Source organism: Diuraphis noxia, unplaced genomic scaffold (assembly GCF_037042655.1).
Source record: "Diuraphis noxia isolate RWA-SAM2 unplaced genomic scaffold, SU_Dnox_SAM2 contig0002, whole genome shotgun sequence".
Taxonomy (NCBI): Eukaryota; Metazoa; Arthropoda; class Insecta; order Hemiptera; family Aphididae; genus Diuraphis; species Diuraphis noxia.
Window position 1 is genome coordinate 4,484,104 of NW_028301712.1, and position 21,891 is coordinate 4,505,994.

At 33.8% G+C, this 21,891-nt stretch overlaps 3 protein-coding genes and 1 pseudogene across 3 annotated transcripts; all 4 read left to right on the plus strand.

Moving 5' to 3' along the window:
* Nucleotides 1-626: 626 nt before the first annotated feature.
* On the plus strand, nucleotides 627-3,276 carry LOC149057946 (histone-lysine N-methyltransferase Suv4-20-like). Its single transcript, XM_089221578.1, has 6 exons — nucleotides 627-685; nucleotides 2,015-2,356; nucleotides 2,425-2,685; nucleotides 2,763-2,885; nucleotides 2,954-3,073; nucleotides 3,160-3,276. Exons 2-6 carry the CDS (start codon nucleotides 2,017-2,019, stop codon nucleotides 3,246-3,248), a joined length of 933 nt encoding a protein of 310 aa, XP_089077704.1. The 5' UTR covers nucleotides 627-685; nucleotides 2,015-2,016; the 3' UTR covers nucleotides 3,249-3,276.
* A 717-nt stretch (nucleotides 3,277-3,993) lies between these two features.
* LOC149057947 (uncharacterized) lies at nucleotides 3,994-7,941 on the plus strand (annotated as a pseudogene).
* Nucleotides 7,942-15,713: 7,772 nt separating this feature from the next.
* LOC149057948 (uncharacterized) lies at nucleotides 15,714-16,517 on the plus strand. Its single transcript, XM_089221551.1, has 3 exons — nucleotides 15,714-15,789; nucleotides 15,853-16,348; nucleotides 16,409-16,517. Exons 1-3 carry the CDS (start codon nucleotides 15,714-15,716, stop codon nucleotides 16,515-16,517), a joined length of 681 nt encoding a protein of 226 aa, XP_089077677.1.
* Nucleotides 16,518-17,615: 1,098 nt separating this feature from the next.
* Nucleotides 17,616-18,678, plus strand: LOC149057949 (uncharacterized). Its single transcript, XM_089221552.1, has 5 exons — nucleotides 17,616-17,634; nucleotides 17,694-17,822; nucleotides 17,885-18,013; nucleotides 18,076-18,497; nucleotides 18,568-18,678. Exons 1-5 carry the CDS (start codon nucleotides 17,616-17,618, stop codon nucleotides 18,604-18,606), a joined length of 738 nt encoding a protein of 245 aa, XP_089077678.1. The 3' UTR covers nucleotides 18,607-18,678.
* Nucleotides 18,679-21,891: the final 3,213 nt, after the last annotated feature.

The window sequence follows — 21,891 nt, forward strand, 5'->3', positions numbered from 1 at the left end:
ATAATTCACCATAAATCCTATTCTTGTACTATCGTTATGAAAAACTCATCATTAGATAGGTATAGTCGTTGGCTACTAGGTGTACAAGTTTCAAAAATAAGAATTCAGAATTACGGTGTCCAGGACTTATAACTGAAGAAATATATGACTGCAATCATGTGGTAGAAAGTACAAAAATATAAAATGTAGTAATCGGTCACCCATCCGATTACGTTACATTCACATAAAGAGTCACCGGACCCAGCTTGCTTGTAACATTCCGGGCCCGGCTATCCTGTAGTTCGGGGGTACCGATATAACAAATAACCATATATTTAAGTTTAATATTATAAATTGTAATCGGTATATTATTTTGATGAATTGGAGACTATTGTATATTCGGTTTGCAAGCTTGCATTGTCGTTCGTTATAACATTTATGATAGTCGATAACGATCATCGATAACCGTCGGCTTGCAATGTCTTTATCTCGAATTATACGTCTATTTTTAGGATTGCGTGTTGGAAATCCAGATTGCATTCGGCTGTTGCCGACGCACTGGTACCCCGACCACCACCTCGCCTAATGCTCGCCGTAATCGGTGGTGGTTACTGTCGACGTTCGGGATTGCAATTCACTTTGCCTACGGCCGTTATTCGTGTAGGTACCTATGCTTATTTTTCAGTTCTGCACTTGCATCACTAAGGTAATATAAATTATTAAATTGTACGCGCGCACACATCACTTAATTTATTTGCATTTCTAAAATTCGTACACCACTTTGTCACACGCGATTTACCGCAGGGCTGTATTGCAATATCGTGGTAAATCGTAAGTTTTTCAGTTTAAAAATTTGCTATACAGGAGACCGACCACATGTTTCGAGTTTTATTTCATTTTAATATTATAATACAGAGCCGTTATAATATTTTAGTTTTAATTTAAATTGATATTACGATATTAAATGCATAATAATTTATGCATATTTTCAATTAATTTTTGCGTTCAAGTACAAACCTCGTGGTCTCGTCAATGGCGCGCACACACCAATTAATTTATTTGCATTTATATAAATCGTACTCGACTTGCACACACGATTTACCGCTGGATTGTAATGCAATATCGTGGTAAATCGTAAGTTTTTTCCGTTCTAAAATATATGATTGCCATACGTTTTTGCTATACAGGAGACCGACCACATGTTTCGAGTTTTATTTTATTTTAATATTATAATACAGAGCCGTTATAATATTTTAGTTTTAATTTAAATTGATAATACGATATTTTATGCATATTTTCAATTAATTTTTGCGTTCAAGTACAAACCTCGTGGTCTCGTCAATTGCGCGCACACACCAATTAATTTATTTGCATTTATATAAATCGTACTCGACTTGCACACACGATTTACCGCTGGATTGTAATGCAATATCGTGGTAAATCGTAAGTTTTTCCGTTCTAAAATATATGATTGCCATACATTTTTGCTATACAGGTGACCGACCACATGTTTCGAGTTTTATTTCATTTTAATATTATAATACAGAGCCGTTATAATATTTTAGTTTTAATTTAAATTGATATTACGATATTAAATGCATAATAATTTATGCATATTTTCAATTAATTTTTACGTTCAAGTACAAACCTCGTGGTCTCGTCAATTGCGCGCACACACCAATTAATTTATTTGCATTTATATAAATCGTACTCGACTTGCACACACGATTTACCGCTGGATTGTAATGCAATATCATGGTAAATCGTAAGTTTTTCCGTTCTAAAATATATGATTGCCATACGTTTTTGCTATACAGGAGACCGACCACATGTTTCGACTTTTATTGTATTTAATTATTATAATATAGAGCCGTTATAATATTTTAGTTTTAATTGAAATTGATAATACGATATTAATTGCATAATAATTTATGCATATTTTCAATTAATTTTTACGTTCAAGTACAAACCTCGTGGTCTCGTCAATTGCGCGCACACACCACTTAATTAATTTTTTTTTTTTCTAAATACGTAGTCATGAAGAAATCAATAGTATTGGCTAGATTTGATGATTATTGCACTAAGGAATATATAGACCGCATATTGGCCACAACCACCCACAAAATGTCACTGAATCTTGAATATGAGATACAAGATAGGCCGATCTACAGACACATAAGAAAGGTACACGAAGCAATGTACGTGGCAGCAACGGCAATGGCCTCGAAAGTTAAGTTTGTGGTGTCTGATTACCTACCACATAACGATCATCATAAGGAAATGATGGTAATAAGCAAGTGTTTTATTAAAAAAAATACTGTACTTTATGATGTTGGTGGCCATCACTTCCCTATCTCAAAAGAACTCATCATAGATGGTACGTTACATTGTTTATAATATATTAACATTTTAAAAGTACTTAATTATTTTTACTTTTCATTATAGGTGTTAATGATTTTTCACTTTTATATTCGGGCAAGTCGAATAAAAAATATTTACCACACCTGCTCCTCGGTCCAATTTCGTATGTCAACCACAGCTGTTATCCCAACTCCATTTTCGATGCGCATTCAGATGGTAAAATTTATATAAAGACTATCAAGGATATTGGATGCGGCGATGAAATAACAGTGGAGTATAGTGATACTTACTTTGGAAATTCGAATTCTAAATGTCTATGCATGGTGTGCTGCACAGTCTCTGACGGTAAATATAGTGGTAATTAATATAATATACATATTATTGTGATTTATTTAATATCTATAACATTTTATTTTTTATAGTGGTTGAAGAATTGATAAAAGCATCCATTGCTTGTAGTGGTTGTGTTAATTATGCTGGCGTTGGTCATGACGATGAGGGTGCTGCACAACTAAATACAGACGAAAATGTCAAAAAATTACATGGTAATATACTATATGCGTGTTAGTCTTAATAACTAAATAATAAATACTATTTTGTTGCTATATTTTAGAGCTGAGTATTAATAATGACAGTCATGACGATGAGGGTGCTGCACAACTAAACACAGAACAAAGTTCATCTAGTGATGATAAAGAATTTTATGATCATATGGCTAATGCACGTAATAAATGTAAGTTTTAATTTTTAAACAAGAGTTTATTTTTTTTTTTTTTAAGTTTAACAACATCCAAATCAATATGTGGTAATACATTTTAGATAGAAAAAACTTGCTTTTCAAAAAACAGGCTAAAGAAAACATCAACAAATTACAAGGTAATATGCTTGCAAATTGTAAAATTAAATAATTAAAACCATTTTGTTTCTTAATTAAAGTTATGGGCATTAATTCACCATTAGTTTTAACATTAAGCATTAACTTAAGTTAGTTTGTTTTCTAATTAACTTATGAACTTACAGTTGAAATAACTTAGCTTTTCTCAGTTAAATTGGTTTTTTTTTTTTTTTTTCACCGGTCGGGCATTTATTTGTGATGATAATAATCCTAATGGCAGGAAAAGTTTATTATTTTCAATACAGTGATAGCATCTTTCAATAATAATGGATTTTGCAAGGTAGTATATTTAATTGATCTATCCCCAATATCGAGACATCACGCGTGTGAACGGATATGTATTGTCCTTTAATCGATATTTAAGTTTATAATCAAATAATAAGATTCTTTGCAGTTTTGTGTGCGCAGGTACATGGTATAATATGTATTGTCCTTTAATCGATATTTAAGTTTATAATCAGATAATAGGATACTTTGCAGTTTTGTGTGCTCAGGTACATGGTATAATATGTATTGCCCTTTAGTCGTAGCGCAGTGGTGATAGACTTGTTATATTCTTCATATAAAATTATTTTTTCGTTCATTAGTCTACTTTCAGTCATATACGCATAAACATATATACGTTTTTTTTTTTTTTTATCGCCAATATAAATTATTTTGTTTGTGATTATCGCATCTTTCGCCAGAAAAAACGTAAGTATTTTTTTTTTTACATTATTCATAAATTATTCAAGGCTTACGTATAACTTGATTTTTAGATGTCTAATAATTCATCGCAAAGTATGCCGTGGTTTAGAGGAGATGAGTTTATCGGAGTTCTCGCACCGGTAAGTTTTAAATAAAATTATTACTTAGTCTCCATATAATATAAAATAATTTTTAATTAGACTCAATCCGAAGATAGTGGGTACTTCACCAATCAAGACTCACAGACAAATCGTTCGTTGTCGCCGGATGCTTCGCCCGATATTTTTTCAGCAGATGAAACAGTAAGTTGTTTATATCAGTAAGTCTATAGTTTTTTAATCCATTACATAATCTGCTTTTAGCGGATTAATAGCCCATCGCCAAGACCGCCATCAAGTCCCGTCATAGATTTTAGCCAGTGCGGACAACGATTTGTGTTCTCACCAATGAGCCCTCTTGTGAGACGGGATCCTCCCATCAGATATTCTGAGATGGTAAGTTTTAAATAAAATTATTACTTAAACTCAATATAATATAAAATTATTTTTTAATTAGACTCAATCCGAAGATAGTGATCGAGAGTCTCAGATAAATCGTTCGTGCTCGTCGGATGCTTCGCCCGATATGTTTTCGCCTACAACACCGAGACCATACGCGCTGAATTTGATAGATGCCCTGGAATTTTCTCCCTCGCCACCACGACAATCTCAAATAGACGAATGGCTTAGATCAACTCCGATTTCACCAAGTTTGTTAGAGATAGTACCTGAAAGTGACTTGCTCATTTTCGGGAGGATATTAAACACAACACAAAATGAAACTGGTTGGGCAGAGGATGGCTACAATGATATCCTGGCAAATCATATGTTAACAAATGAGGATGAATGGTACAATGACGGGGCTGAAGAGGTGTTGAATCTCCATATGGATGCATTTGAATACCACGAAGGTGAATTATGAAAACTAATTTTTTTTAAATATATTTTTATTATGATAATATCATATTTGACACTACACATAATATTTTATATTATTTTTTTATATTTTATACTATGATTTTGTATTACACTAAAACTTATAATATAATAAATATATTTTTATTTTTAAATCTCGTCTAGTTATTTGAGTGAAAATAACGCCAAGGTTATAAGTGATCATGTGGCCTAGTGGGTTAAAGCGTCTATGTTATAAGATGGGGGTCAAGGGTTCGATCCTCGATTAGTTATTTTGTAGTTTTTTTTCCCGTCATATATCAATTACACGGATATATATGATAATTGGTAACATGATAAGTGATAACAATAATATGATAACGTGTGATAACATAATAAGTGATAACGGTAATATATGACTCGCACGTGCGCGGGAGCGGGATGCGGGATGCGGGAGGTGGGATGCGGTTTTTGAATCGGCTAAAAGATACTACTAACGCTCATGGTATGTATATCAAACTTTAAGTTTTATTTCTATCTTATATAATATTAATTTATTATTTTTTCCTAAGGTATCGAAAACGTTTCGGCTCATTTGAGACTGGCTACGCGGATCATTGAACAGCCAGCACGAACAAGCGTGATTCAGTTCGCACCTCGTACCGCTCCACAGATACAAATCACGCCACAGATATTTGTGCCTGATGTCCCGGCCGGTGGTTCGAGCATGTTAACCGAAGACGATATGTGTATACAAGCCATGGACGAATTTGAGGATACAGGTTAGTTTATTTTATTTATTAGAATTTATTAGATTTTTAAAAAACCCGTTGATTTTAGTTACATTTTAAAAGATATACCAACAAGTATTATAGTTAAATAGATTTTTAAAAATACAAACATCAAATTACCGTACAACACTCAATATTTATCAATTACTTAGATCTTTTTAAGATGTATATATTATATATTATATCTATATCTTTAGATTTAGATTTTTAAACTTCATGACATTAAATTATTTTTATTCAATGTGGGATAAATAGATTTTAACTTTTAAAAGACAGATATTATTTTATAAGTTGCTTAGATTTTATTTTTTCAGTCACGGGTTGATTAGATTTTTAATAGATTCTCCATTAAATTTATTTTATTAGATATTGATATTAGGTTTTTTTTATTTTTAAAGATTCTTATACAACTACGGGAGCTAACGGTAAACGTGTTTCGACCGCCAACACCGTATCAGCTGCTAGGGCAAAGAAAGCTAGGATGGAAATGGTAAAGTCACCTGGATTTGTTGAAATTTCGTCGGTTGCACACCGCAACATAGTTTGGTACTATGCCAAAAATTTAGACAACTTTCAAGCATATCATGAGTTCCTTCGATTTCTAATGCCTGATCTTGAAAATTTATTAAAGACCTCCGTACAGAAATACCCCATTAAATTCAACCAAAAACTCGAAGCAACATACAGCCGTCCGCATGTGGCAAACTCCTCGAAGAATCGGGCGTTTAAGACCTCAGCGACTGAAATTTTTATTGAGAGTAATATTATCGAGTTATTGGAGAGGGCGTATATGAAGCTAATGACCGAGGCGGAAGAGTATAAATCCCGTGGTAGTGGATTTACTATAGAGTCCATAGACGGGCTGTTGGTGGGGGTATATAAATATATACCCATGGGCGGGTCATCATAAATACAATTGCCGGAATTCATTGACAGAATGCGAGCTACAATAAACCCCCAAAACAGTGATCAAGAATGTTTTAAGTGGGCAATACTAGTGAGACATGTGACAGGACCACCGTTATATCGTGTTGGGCAAAATTATACTCAACACGAGAACAAATATAACTTCGATGGCATTTCGTGCTCAACGCCTATGTCGGATATATCGAAATTTGAAAAAAATAATCCTAACGTATCCGTTAATGTTTACGGCTTAGAAAAAAAGTTTCAGCCTCCTAGAAAATATCCAACCTATGAGGTCTACTCGTTGCGTGTGGTGAATGAAGAGAAACCGGACCATTTCGACCTGTTGTTGGTAACTGACGGTGACAACTCGCATTATACCTACATTTCGAATTTTTCAAGACTTATACGTAAACAGAAAACTGCACATATTAGTATTTTGTAAAAGGTGTTTTACTGTTTTGATGACAGGCGTCATAAATATAAGTTGAGTGGACAGGAGGCTTTGGATCAGCATAAGAAGATATGCGGTGAACACAAACCAATATTACCAGTGATGCCGGCAGAGGGGAGTATTTTGGAGTATGAAGGTTGGGGTAAGACACAGCGTCATCCCATAGTAATTTACGCGGATTTTGAAGCAATCCTGATGAAGACGGATAAGAAGAAGGGAAAAAGCACGACAGTAATACATAGGCATGAACCTATGAGTTACGGTGTATATGTGAAAGCGGCGGAAAATGTACCTAGCGAACTGCTTGAAAAACATGGCATACCTACATCAGTAATTATTCATCGAGGTTCAGAGACGCATACGGAGGTGGCAAAACATTTTGTTGAGACAGTTGTAGATTTATCCAGAAAAATTGAAAACCTTTTAAAGACTAACAGGACAATAATAATGAGTGAGGAACAACAAAACGAGTATAATAGGAGTACAGCATACGATTTGTGTAAAAAAGAGTATACAATTTTAAATGGAAAAGTACGAGAACACTGTCACTCATCCGGTCACTATCGTCAAACTATCTGCAACAGATGTAACCTAACATTACAAACACCAAATTTTGTACCTTGTTTCCTACACAATTTAAGTAATTATGACGCACACTTCATTTCCGTAGAGCTGGGATATGATGAACGCAGTACAACACTGATTCCTAACAGCGAGGAGAAATTTATCTCATTTAGTAAACATATTTCAAACAAATTTACCCTTCGATTTATAGACACTTTTAGATTCATAGCTTCAAGCTTATCCTCTCTCTCGAAAAATTTAATGACACCTGGATTAGACAAGTTTAGAGAAACTTCAAAACATTTTTCCCGTGATGATATGGCTCTAGCGACGCGGAAGGGGGTGTACCCGTACGAGTATACAGATAGTTGAAGGAAATTGAATGAAGCATCACTACCACCAAAAGAGTTATTCTACAGCACGCTAACCGAGGAAAATATTAAAGAAAAGGAATACGAACACGCAGTCACAGTATGGAACCATTTCAACTGCAAAACGCTGGGAGAATATAGCGATCTATATTTGAAAATAGATGTATTACTGCTGGCGGATATATTCGAAAACTTTAGAGATGTTTGTCTGGCAACGTATAGCCTTGATGCGGCTTTTTATTACACGGCTCCTGGATTAAGCTTCGATGCGTGCTTGAAATTCACCTCCATAAAACTTCAACTTTTGGTCAGGTCCGTTACCCCAGTACCACCAAAGTATAAATACAGGTCAAAAAAATTCCATCAATTGTTATTTCATTTGTACACATTTGTAATACTAATTTAAACATTTGTACACCTCCCTAAACTCGGGAAAATCCGTTTTCCCGTGGCGGTACTGGCGTAACGTTACCCCAGTACCGCCATCGGCTTGTATAGCACCTACCGACTCCAAACTTGTACCAACGATTGTTATTTCATTTGTACACATTTGTAATAATGATTTAAACATTTGTACGCCTCCCCAAACTCGGGAAAATCCGTTTTCCCGTGGCGGTACTGGCGTAACGTTAGCCCAGTACCGCCATCGGCTTGTATTGCACCTACCGACTCCAAACTTGTACCAACGATTGTTATTTCATTTGTACACATTTGTAATACTAATTTAAACATTTGTACACCTCCCTAAACTCGGGAAAAATAAAAATTTCAAAAACAGATTTACTAGTATTTACTTATTATTTTCTAACTACCGTTGATTGTTCTGAAACGTTTGGAAAAAGGGTTAAAGCATACCAGAACTTTCCTTACCTAACAAAAATTGAAATTTCTACAAAAATTATTTGCTAACTTCTGCAATAAATTTGCTAATATTTGCTAACTATTAGTTAACTTTTGGTATTGATTAGGATCGTATCATATAAAGTGGGTGGGTCATGTTTATAGACGTCATGTACGTACATATTACATAATACATAGTTTATTTGTTCAGTATCTAAAGTTGCCATTAACTCATAAAAACTCATAACATCTCAAACCCCATTAAAATGTGTTGCTTGTATTCCTTGAATTTTAATTATGCTGACCGATAAATTAGTTGTATTGAAACGATAATATATTTTAGGTGATGCTATCCCTGCCCAAATACCTAACTTAGGAGCATTGCGTGTAGCAAAACACAGAGCATTAGTTAGTAATAGACTTGATTCAGATCTAATAGTTGCCTTAAATAAAATGAAATATCTAAAAGATTTTCTAAACACAATTCATGACATTGGTTATGATAAAACGTTTGTTTATTTTTGGAGTAACTTACAGCTTCAAATTTACAAGGATTATTCTAGAAAAGAAAAGATCATTACGATTCCATTTGATGCCACAGGTGGTTGTGTAAGAAAAATTAAAAGAAATGAAAATATACGTAGTGGTCCAATTTTTCTATATGAAGGTGTAATGAGTATCGATCAACATACCTTTACTGTTATGTCCATGCTCTCCGAACGCCATGACACCTTGTCTATAAGTACATGGCTTAACAGATGGCTACGTTGTGGAGTTAAATCCCCAAAGGTCGTTATATGTGACCAGTCACTTGCTTTAATGTCAGCTTTAACTCAAACCTTCACTCAGTATAAATCCCTCGAGCAGTATCTTCAAGTTTGTTATTCAATTGTTGTATTAAAAAAAGAAGAAGAGCTTCCGACCTGCTTCATAAGAAACGATGTCAATCACTTTGTACATCTTATTTCACAATGGAAAGAAGTTAAAGACTCCAAATTTGTTAGAACTAAAGAGTTAATTATAAGGGGGATGGGACTTCTTATTCTTTGTACATGTATTTATGAAGCCGAGAAAATATTAGGAGTTATTTTTACGATCATTTTAAGCAAATTTGATGGCCCGATTTTGTCAGAAGCTTGTAATTCAGTTGCCAATACTCCATGTGCTGAAAAAAAGAAATTCCTTTCAAAACTCATTTCAAATAAAAAACACTATTTGGAATTTGTAGAACAGATAGATACTGAATACCGCCAAACAAATGATGATGGATATGGTGATGATAATTACACAGCTTCTACTTCATTGGATTCCTTTAAGCAATGGGCTCAATCAATAGCAGACAAAGCCAGAGAAAATACTCAAGATATAATTGGTCAGTTTGATAATGCACAGTTTCTTCCAAGCTTAGAGAAGTGTATAGTTAATACCATGAAATTCTTCCCATGTTGGTCTGGAATTATGAGGGATATTTTTGGATATGGAACAGAGACTGCTTCTAGTAGTAGAATAGAAGGAAACTTCAATCAGTTGAAGAATAGACTTTTTAAAAATGAATCTTTACCCTTAAGAATTGACTTGTTCTTGGAAAAATTATTAATGTATTATAAAGGTGACCATTTGTTGATACAAGCGGATAATCAAGATTGGGTAGATGGTATTTCAACTGAAAATGAAACAGTTCATAATCCAGTTATTCTAGATAGGTCAACTATTGCATATGAAAATAATTGTGTTCAACATATTTTACCTACAGAACAAGAGGTAATGATTGATCAGTATTCTATAGATGATCATACATCATTACAATGTGACACTCGAGAAGACAGTATTTCATTTGAAAATGAACCTGATCATGTTCAAAAAACCAATGATAGCCTAGTATTTGTACATTATGATGATAATATATTTCAAGACATTCAAAGAACTGCAGAAAGAGAAATAAATGATGAGTTTCAAGATGAAATCTTAGTGATCTCTAAAAATATAAATGCATCTGATATTGAAATCGATGAAAGTAGAAATATTGAAAAAATAAACAAAAAAAAAAAATTATAAGAAGCCAATTGTACAAGACATATTATTGAACGAAAATCAAACATGTAGTGATTATACGAATAAAGAATATCCTACAGAATTATATAAATGCATGTTTTGTAAAAAATCCCTTCCTATTTTCGGATGTTCAGTTGCAATATCAGATGGTAATGAAGATTATGGACAGAAAAGAATATGTAAGGACTGTCATAGAAAAAAGTCGTAAAAGATGGAAAATAATGCAACAGAAGTATGGAAAAAAAAACAGTTATCAAAAAAAAAGAGATCTTCACATTCATATCTTGTTTCACAGACAGGTTTCGAGTATGTCGATTTTAATAAAAAAGGTTCAATCACTCCAATATTTCTATTAAAGAATGGAAATGTTTTAATAACAGGGCGATTATGGTTCCCGGAGTAGGAAATACGGTATTAAGTAACACTTGTTCGGTAGATTCTATGTTATCAATTTTAGCATCATCAGCTGCCGATAGTTTAAAATTCAAAAATATCATTATCAATAAGTCATCATCTAATACAACTGCAAAGTTAATATTAAAGATGATTTCACAAAATGATTTTAAGGATATTTACTACGAAAGATTATTACTAGTTTTGCAGTTTTTTGGCGATAAAGTAAAATATCTAGTTGATGGGCTAAAATGTATTGACATGACTGACACAGCAGCATCGACGGCCAGTAAATTAATGGCAGACATGCCATCATTTATCAGAAACAGCAGATGCCAAAATAATTTTTGTTCTGTCAAAAATCTTGAGACAACTTCTACTATGATGTCGTTGAATAAATTTAACGACGAGTTTTCTATCCAAGTAGAATTGAACGAATATCTCAAAGAATCTGAAGAGAAATGTGTGTACTGTGGACATCAAAGGATATCTTCAATTCGCCCTACTACACATATTTTGGTTGAGCTGATTTCACTGCCTGAAGGTAAATATAAAATACTATACGAATGTATGATCTATTTTTTTTGTCATGTCGTGGCGTCATGTACATTACATATAATACATTTTTTTTTAGATTTAGAAGCATCAACCAGTGTGGCTGACATTGAGAAATCTTCTGTAACATTGGTGAGACAAAACTTTGCCAAACCAAACCATACAAAACTATCAGAAATAGAGAAAAACTTAACAGCTTCTTCGGAAATGCATTAAAAGCGTTGGCTACTCGGTGTAGAAGTTTCAAAAATAAGGACTGAGAATCACGGCGGCCAGAACTTATAGATATGATCCACGAACCAACAAAATCACGAACAGATTGATTTTTTGGTGGGTTACCAAACAAAATGTCGAAGACTTCTCGAACCGCAGATGAGAGCCCTTTGCTGTGTCGCAAAATGTCTGCGTAATGGTAAAAGTCTTCAGCTGATACCTCGTTAACGAGTTTGTCTTTGGTTCTTGCAACAATTTCTCGCACGACCAGTGCAACTAAATGTTTAAAGTGTCCATTACTCCTATTCATTTTTGTTTATTTGTGTTATTCAGTGTTAAAATTTTAAAAAATTTTACCTATCATAAAAATTAAAAATTATAATGAATGTTCGCGGTTCATCAACAAACCCAGTTGTCATGGTAATTACAATATCAGATGAATTAGATTACAATATTAGAACTTATAACTGAAAAACGAACTTTTCGATCTGCAATTCTGGGATAAATCCCGTACTTACCTGCCGGACGGCCGATATTTGGACTTGTTGTTCTCACAAACACTAAGGGATGATAGTGGAGGTAACGAGGAATGCACTCATATCATTTTCATGACTCTAAGTCAAAACCCTGATTTTATACGAATTTTTGAACTTGGCCATACCCGGATTGCCTCTAGATTTCAATGCATCCCAGCGGTAAATAACAAACTTACCACCCGCGTGGTCGTAATTTGGGCTTGTACGGTTTATAAACACTATAGAACAATAGTAGAAGTGCATAGGAATGCACTCATATCATTTTCATGACTCTATGTCAAAACCCTGATTTTATACGAATTTTTGAACTTGGCCAGGTTTTTGCTATCAAAGTTCATGGGAAATAGTAATCACATATCTGTGATGTTGTTGGGTGGGGTAGTTTAACGAGCGAGGGAATTCGCCGAACGCGATTTATGATTTCGCGAAATCCTCATCGTCACCGATGTAGATTTCCACGGAGTTTTCACAACGCTTTTTTCTGCCTTATTTAATTGGTCTATGGTGCATTCTTTGTTTCACATTTAACGTTCACCCGAGATTCTCCGATTTAATAATCTTGTTTGTCGTCTGTCGTGATGGTGTCCAAACGGTCGGAGTTTATTTGTAGCTTGGCTAACAGCCATCAAGTATTACAACGTCGTGGCGTCGAGGTGATGAATGGCAATATTCAAAGTTTTCCTACATTTGGTGATGGTAAGTATTTCATTTTTAATCTATAGAACCCATTGATTTTTTCGAAGAATCCTATGGAACAGGTAAGGGAGAGCGGAGTTAGTTGTTACAATTTCACAGATATAATTTTAAAATTTTTCTTTAATCAGTAGTTAGGTGTAGGGGTGGGTTGTAAAAATTATATTTTTAAACATTTTTTATCCTTATAATTTTTTAAGTTTTTTATTATGATAAAAAATGTTTAAAAAATATAATTTTTACAACCCACCCCAATGGAAACTAAAATTATTTTGATACTCAAATATACAGGGTGTAACAGAAAGAACTGACTTTTAGAATAACTTTTGTTCTAATTAATATTTTTAAATTTTTTTTAATTTCTTTCTGTTACACCCTGTACTCATTCGGTTAAGTATATATTACTCATCCGGCACATTATATAGACTCACCCGGACCTAATCTAATAGAACTCATTTTATTTCAACTTCGAAAGACATAATATTTGTATTTTTTTAGTTATAGACAAATCGAATATTATACAAAAAATAAATTATACAGAACATAAGTCACATGAACATCGACTGATGATACCATGCCCATTTTGTATGGTTAGGTTAATTTATTTTAGAATTTTCATTGCTATATCACATTTTTCGTCAACATTGTACCGAACCTCTATGCCCATCAATTAGAGTACGCTGTCGAAAAGTAAACAATGCATTATATTCTTACATTAAAAAATAGCAATTTTGCAAATGCTGTCTAGAATTATATTATAATATTCATTTATTTATATAAAATCAAATTTATTTTAAAAGGATTTAGTAATGATGATTGCATCGGCAGTTCAAAAATTCACTGTAGGAGGGGCAACAACAAGTGTTTGCTTGATGAATTATATATGCAGCTATGGGGCATGTATTAATTTAGAGGATTTCAATGAATTTTTGATTATTAACTTGGGTGCAATACAATTCATGCTAAATTCTCAAATTAACGTATGTAATAATTTTTACATTATAAAATATTTATGTGGCTTGGCTGCAGTGTTGTGCAATAAACACTTAGGCTAATAATACAATCACACAAAACACACTTATACAATAATAAAATCACACAAAACACACTTATACAATAATACAATCACACAAAACTTATACATTAACTAATTACAGGTTCTATCGAGATATACAGATATTAATAAAGTTGTGGAGTATATACAAACAAAAAACCTTGAAAACGACATTGTAAAGGCAACTTCGGCTGCAGTAAATAATATTTCTACAAATTATGTATCTGAAACGTTCAGCAAAAAATTAGGGGAAAAAAATAGCTTCTTATAGGAAAAAGACCATTGAAATTTTAAAAAGTCATACAATACAACATTTTTCAAATTATTTAGTTCAATCAAAGCAAAAAATTAATATACAGTTAGAATATAATTATAAATATACAATGCCTAGTCAATTTTTTAAAAACATGCCAAATACTCCGTCTCCAAAAGATTTTGAAATCAACAACAGCCTTCAATTCATCCACAACATACAGTCCCTTGACTTTTTAATAACCGATGCGATGCTCTACAATAACCTACAGCAAAATGTTGATGAGTAAGTAAAATAGTATACCATAACTTAGTAATGAGTAATACAACATTAACATTTCAATTTTCAGTGTCCAAATATGTGATAAAATTATAATAAAATCTCTATTTCAACAAAAAATATATTTGATGAAATTATATATTGTCTTGGTCAATTTTAATAAATTCCAAGATATAGCTTATGGTATAATTGACAAGAACAGCAGGACAATTATAAATTTCTTAGAATTTGTCAATCATAATAACATTTATGCATTAGACAAATTTTTTACACAATTTGTGGATGAATTGGATTCATGGTGGCAGTACAAAATCATTGATATGGCATATGAAACAAAACGGTAAACATTTATTCCAACATCACTTAACTAATTAAAATAAATAATGTAAAATATGAATTTTAAAATAAATAGAATCCATTCATCTACAATCATGTTTCACAATATATTAATTGATGATAAGTCTGTGATGCAATTATACTCACCAACCAACATCCAAATGAATAATCTTTTGGTTTTGGCTTGTTTAATGACTATAGAGACCAAACTCACAGTATGCCCTAAAAATATTTAAAATTTATTACATATAATTGTTTGAAATTTATTAATGGCATTAATTTTAGTTATCAAACATTTTTGATCATGTGCGGATTGTAATGTGTGTTTTGAGGTATAGTTTTATAGACAAACCTTTGCTAAAAAAAGTGTTGAATGATTTGGTCTTGAGTGAGTATTTATATAAAAATATAACTGCTGTAACATTGGAGAATAAAATCATAGATTTCTTTAAACCAATCTATATTGGTAAGTATTTTACTCATATACAACTCAGTTTATTTTATTATATTTTAATAAACATTTTTAAACCATGTTAATAGGATTTGCAGTACTGGACATATCAAAAACAATGATGTATGACTATCATTATAATGTGATGCAGCGCCACTATGGGGACAGAATCAAACTTATGTATACTGATACAGGTAAATTTACTTTAACTAATCTCATGTATATAATATATTAATTGAATATCATTATTTTTACAGATTCGTTGATATATCATATTAGTACTAAGGACTTTTATGCAGACTTGGCTGCCAACCATAACTTGTTGGACCGGATGGACACTGCTAACCTGCCCAGTGACCATCCATGTTACATAGCAGAGAGAAAGAAGGAACCGGGACTCTTTTCTGATGAAGTCGACTCCAATATTATTACAGAGTTTTGTGCGTTGAGAGCCAAGTTGTACGCTTTCAACGTGTATACTGGACAGGAGGACAGAGTTGGAGTGGAAAAAATCAAAGCAAAGGGTATTAGAGCTCATGTGGTTAAAAACCATATGACGGTAGAGGACCACAAGAAGTGTTTGTTTGGAGAAGTTGGACTGGAGTTGTATAGAGATAATGTGTCGATACGGTCATTCAAGCACCAGATTATGACAATAAAAACTAGGAAATTAACGTACAACAGCTATGACGACAAGAGGGTAGTATTAGAAGATAAAATAAGCACATTAGCCCATGGTCACTACAGTATAGAGTAAGTTATTACAATCATATATATATTTTTAATATTTTACTAATATTTATAATTTTATAGGCAAGATGAACTTGATTGGCCGGAGCTTGATGATGAGGTGGATGCAGAAGGACGAAAATGGAACGATGAAGAAAAAGATCTGATGAGAGAACTTCTTTGTAATCTCTAAATAATTTTATATATAAATTGTAAACACTTTGTATATATTTGTTGTTATTGTATATTTTGTTAACTTGTAAATATTACTCGACTAATTTGTTTATGTACATCCTACCACCACCGCCCAACTCGTTACGTGTGCGACGTTACCCCTCCCCCACCGACCACCACCGAGTTCGCCCGACTCGTAACCAACACATAGCGAGCATGCGACAACACTTATCGTTATCAACATTCTTTATCAGCGTATGGGAACAATAGCCACAGAGTTATCAATATTATTATCATACACATTCCATAATTGAGGGGTTATTTTCCAAAACTGCCTATTTCCATTTTCGACCAAATTGAGTTAGGTTTGAAATATTGGGTCTAATTGTAGATTTCTTCAAATAAATAAAAAAAAAAAATTTAATAGTTTAATTTACACCATCTTGTAATTTTTGATAATAGGCACTATCATACCGGGATTGGCTGGTGCAACATACGTTATTCAAAATGAATACATATATCCAGGGGAAAATGACTTTTCTCTAATATACAGCAATAGACTTAAAAAGGATATGCTTTTCCTTGGGCCAGCTGCATTTTGTAACCACGCATGCCGATCAAATGCAGTGTTAAAATGCATAAATAAAAAACTGACAGGAGTTGTAGCAACAAGACAAATTAATCCAGGTGAAGAAATCACAGTTTTTTATGGTCGACACTACTTCGAAAACAACAACACGCTTTGTAATTGTGTAACTTGTTTCGACAATAGAAGTGAGTTTTTTGAATTTTGTATATTATAGAGTCATAAGCACTTGATTAATTTTAATTTTCTTTTTTTATATTTTAATTTCAGAGGCGAACAGTACATATTCAGACGACACACAAATAACTGTAGCAACACCTGAAAGTGAAACTGGTAACTTATTAGTTTGAATGACTAATAAATGCAATATATAAAAATGTTTTTTTTTTTTTTTAGATTGCAACTTCTTTGGCAACCCCGTTTCCCCGATGTCGCCCGAGAGTACTGCTGAAGCTGAAATAGTGCAAGACGCGTCAGACGACCACCAACCACCTGTACAACCGATCGTCGAAAGTACTCGGGATGTGGGAGATGTCATTGGTCAGTGTAAGTAATGCATGTTTTATAAATGGAATAATTAAATTATTTAAACTTCATTTTATTTTATAGTGACACACGTTAGTAAGACGCCGCCCGAGAGTGCTGCTAAAATAGTGCAAGACGCGTCAGACGTCCACCAACCACCTGTACAACCGATCGTCGAAAGTACTCAGGATGTGGGAGATATCATTGGTCAGTGTAAGTAATGCATGTTCTATAAATGGAATAATTAAATTATTTAAACTTAATTTTGTTTATAGTGACACACGTTAGTAAGACGCCGCCCGAGAGTGCTGCTAAAATAGTGCAAGACGCGTCAGACGTCCACCAACCACCTGTACAACCGATCGTCGAAAGTACTCAGGATGTGGGAGATGTCATTGGTCAGTGTAAGTAATGCATGTTTTATAAATGGAATAATTAAATTATTTAAACTTAATTTTGTTTATAGTGACACACGTTAGTAAGACGCCGCCCGAGAGTGCTGCTAAAATAGTACAAGACGCGTCAGACGACCACCAACCACCTACACGACCGATCGTCAATGTTTGCACATCAACAACAACCATTCATTCAAATGAACCGGACACCACAAATGCTTCACGGAAAAGAAAAAAACTTAAAACCCTTATAAATAAGTGTCGTTCAACTAATGCTGCTGCACAGCAACCAGATAATTTGTCTGAATCTGATACCAGCAGACATGACGAGTCATGTGATGAGTTTGAGAATAACCACAAAAAACCAGAAGAAGGAGATGTTGATCAAGATAGTGATAACAATGGCAAAATGTATCCGTGCCCTAATTGTCCCATTACTATCAAGTACAAAAGTTGGCTAAAAAGACATTCAATCAAGCATGATTGCTTTAAGGTAAGAAATGCACTATTAATACTATATTATTTATATTTAAATTATTTAAATCATAATTTTTATTTTATAGCAATACCTGTTAGTATGGTCCTCGGTGACAACAGTTTGAGAGAAAAAACACCAAAAATTGTCGGTACTGTGTTCTGTTCCAAAACTCAAGTTTCATCAATGTTTGCAAGGCATTTGACAATTTAATTACAATTAGTTTTCTTTATAAATTATGTTATAATAATCAAATTTATATATGAATTGTGTTATTGATGCTAGTTCATTTATTTCACTGTGTTCTTTATTTATTATATATTGTTCATGTTCCTCCTCTTGTACACATTTTATAATGTTTCCCATAGACTTGTGATATAATTGTTATTTGTGTGATTATAAACATATTCAAATAAATGTTACATACATAAAGTTGTTTATTGATTAAATGCTTAATTGTATTACAATTTTTTATGAATAAAAAAATTAATGCATCAGCGCATTACATTCTACAACAAAAACTTCTATTATTATAATATAAGCTTGTTGATGTAATTACATCATTGGGGAATTGCAATATTGACAAACAAATCATCTTAAATGCATTCTATTAAAAATATATAAATACCATTTTGTAATGGCAATATTACAAAAATAATAGTTAAGTAAAATTAAAGTCTCAGATTATCTAAAAAATGTATGAATAGTTTACCATTGAACGTTCCCTAGGTACATTAATACATAATACATATCTCAATGCAAACTGAAAAATTGCCTAATATAAATAAAAAAAAAAGGGTCAAGTAGATCGAAGAAATACATCCCTGCAACGGGTTGGTAGTCTGCTATCCTGTGAATACGTTTTTAGGGATAACTTTGTAATTGTTAAGTGATAAGGGAGTGATTACCACACTCCAGCCATCCGCTACTGGACAACGAGATTTTAAAGTGTTATACACGAAAATAGCAGGTATGGTAGTCTGGAATGTATGTAATCTAATGGTACAAGTTTCATGTCGATATCACAATTATTCGATTTTTAATTAATTAATTCATATTAGATTTGCATGACGTCCGTGTGATTGCCCGGCGATCGGCAACAATCCAGCCGTCCGCTACTGGACAACGAGATTTTAAAGTGTTATACACAAAAATAGCAGGTATGGTAGCTGGAGATGTGTTTAATACAATGGTACAAGTTTCATGTCGATATCACAATTATTCGATTTTTAATTAATTCATTCATATTAGATTTGCATGACGTCCGTGTGATTGCCCGGCGATCGGCAACAATCCAGCCGTCCGCTACTGGACAACGAGATTTTAAAGTGTTATACACGAAAATAGCAGGTATGGTAGCTGGAGATGTGTATAATACAATGGTACAAGTTTCATGTCGATATCACAATTATTCGATTTTAAATTAATTAATTCATATTAGATTTGCATGACGTCCGTGTGATTGCCCGGCGATCGGCAACAATCCAGCCGTCCGCTACTGGACAACGAGATTTTAAAGTGTTATACACGAAAATAGCAGGTATGGTAGCTGGAGATGTGTATAATACAATGGTACAAGTTTCATGTCGATATCACAATTATTCGATTTTTAATTAATTAATTCATATTAGATTTGCATGACGTCCGTGTGATTGCTCGGCGATCGGCAACAAACCAGGTGATTGCAAACAACCAGGTGATTGCAAAACAACCAGGTGATTGCAAAACAACCAGGTGATTGCTGGTGATTGCTGGTGATTGCCGGTGATTGCCGGTGATTGCAAAACAACCAGGTGATTGCTGGTGATTCCAAAACAACCAGGTGATTGTTGGTGATTGCAAGGTGATTGCAACACAACCAGGTGATTGCTGGTGATTGCAACACAACCAGGTGATTGCTGGTGATTGCAAAACAACCAGGTGATTGCAAAACAACCAGGTGATTGCCGGTGATTGCAAAACAACCAGGTGATTGCTGGTGATTGCAAAACAACCAGGTGATTGCTGGTGATTGCAAGGTGATTGCAACACAACCAGGTGATTGCTGGTGATTGCTGGTGATTGCAAAACAACCAGGTGATTGCAAAACAACCAGGTGATTGCCGGTGATTGCAAAACAACCAGGTGATTGCCGGTGATTGCAAAACAACCAGGTGATTGCTGGTGATTGCAAAACAACCAGGTGATTGCAAGGTGATTGCAACACAACCAGGTGATTGCTGGTGATTGCTGGTGATTGCAAAACAACCAGGTGATTGCAAAACAACCAGGTGATTGCCGGTGATTGCAAAACAACCAGGTGATTGCTGGTGATTGCAAAACAACCAGGTGATTGCTGGTGATTGCAAAACAACCAGGTGATTGCTGGTGATTGCAAAACTTATTGTACTATCGTTATGAAAAACACATCGTTAGATAGGTATAGTCGTTGGCTACTAGGTGTACAAGTTTCAAAAATACGACTTCAGAATTACGGTGTCCAGGACTTATAACTGAAAGAATGATTTTTTTGGTTGCGACCGAGCGGTAAATCACAAACTTACCTCCCGGGCGGCCGTTATTTGGACTTGTCGTTTTCAAAACCACTAAGGGGTGATAGTAAAGGTGACGAGGAATGCACTCATACCGTTTTCATAACCCTAAGTCGAAAACCATGATTTATAACGATTTTTTGAACTGGGACATATCGGATTTGCCACCAGATTGCAATGCAAACCAGCGGTAAATCACAAACTTACTTCCCGGGTGGCCGTAATTTGGACTTGTCGTCTTTGAAACCCCCTATAGGTCGATAGTAGAAGTGCGTAGCAATGTACTGATACCACTTTAATAACCCTAAGTCGAAAACCATGATTTATAACGATTTTCAAACTAACAAGAACGATTATACACGGATATCATAAAATAATTAGAATACCCCAGTATTGGGCACATATCTATTTGTCGTACGTCTGCTTTGATAATTCACCATAAATCCAATTCTTGTACTATCGTTATGAAAAACACATCGTTAGATAGGTATAGTCGTTGGCTACTAGGTGTACAAGTTTTAAAAATAAGACTTCAGAATTACGGTGTCCAGGACTTATGACTGCAATCATGTGGTAAAAAGTACAAAAATATAAAATGTAGTAATCGGTCACCCATCCGATTACGTTACATTCACATAAAGAGTCACCGGACCCAGCTTGCTTGTAACATTCCGGGCCCGGCTATCCTGTAGTTCGGGGGTACCGATATAACAAATAACCATATATTTAAGTTAAATATTATAAATTGTAATCGGTATATTATTTTGATGAAATGGAGACTATTGTGTATTCGGTTTGCAAGCTTGCATTGTCGTTCGTTATAACATTTATGATAGTCGATAACGATCATCGATAACCGTCGGCTTGCAGTGTCTTTATCT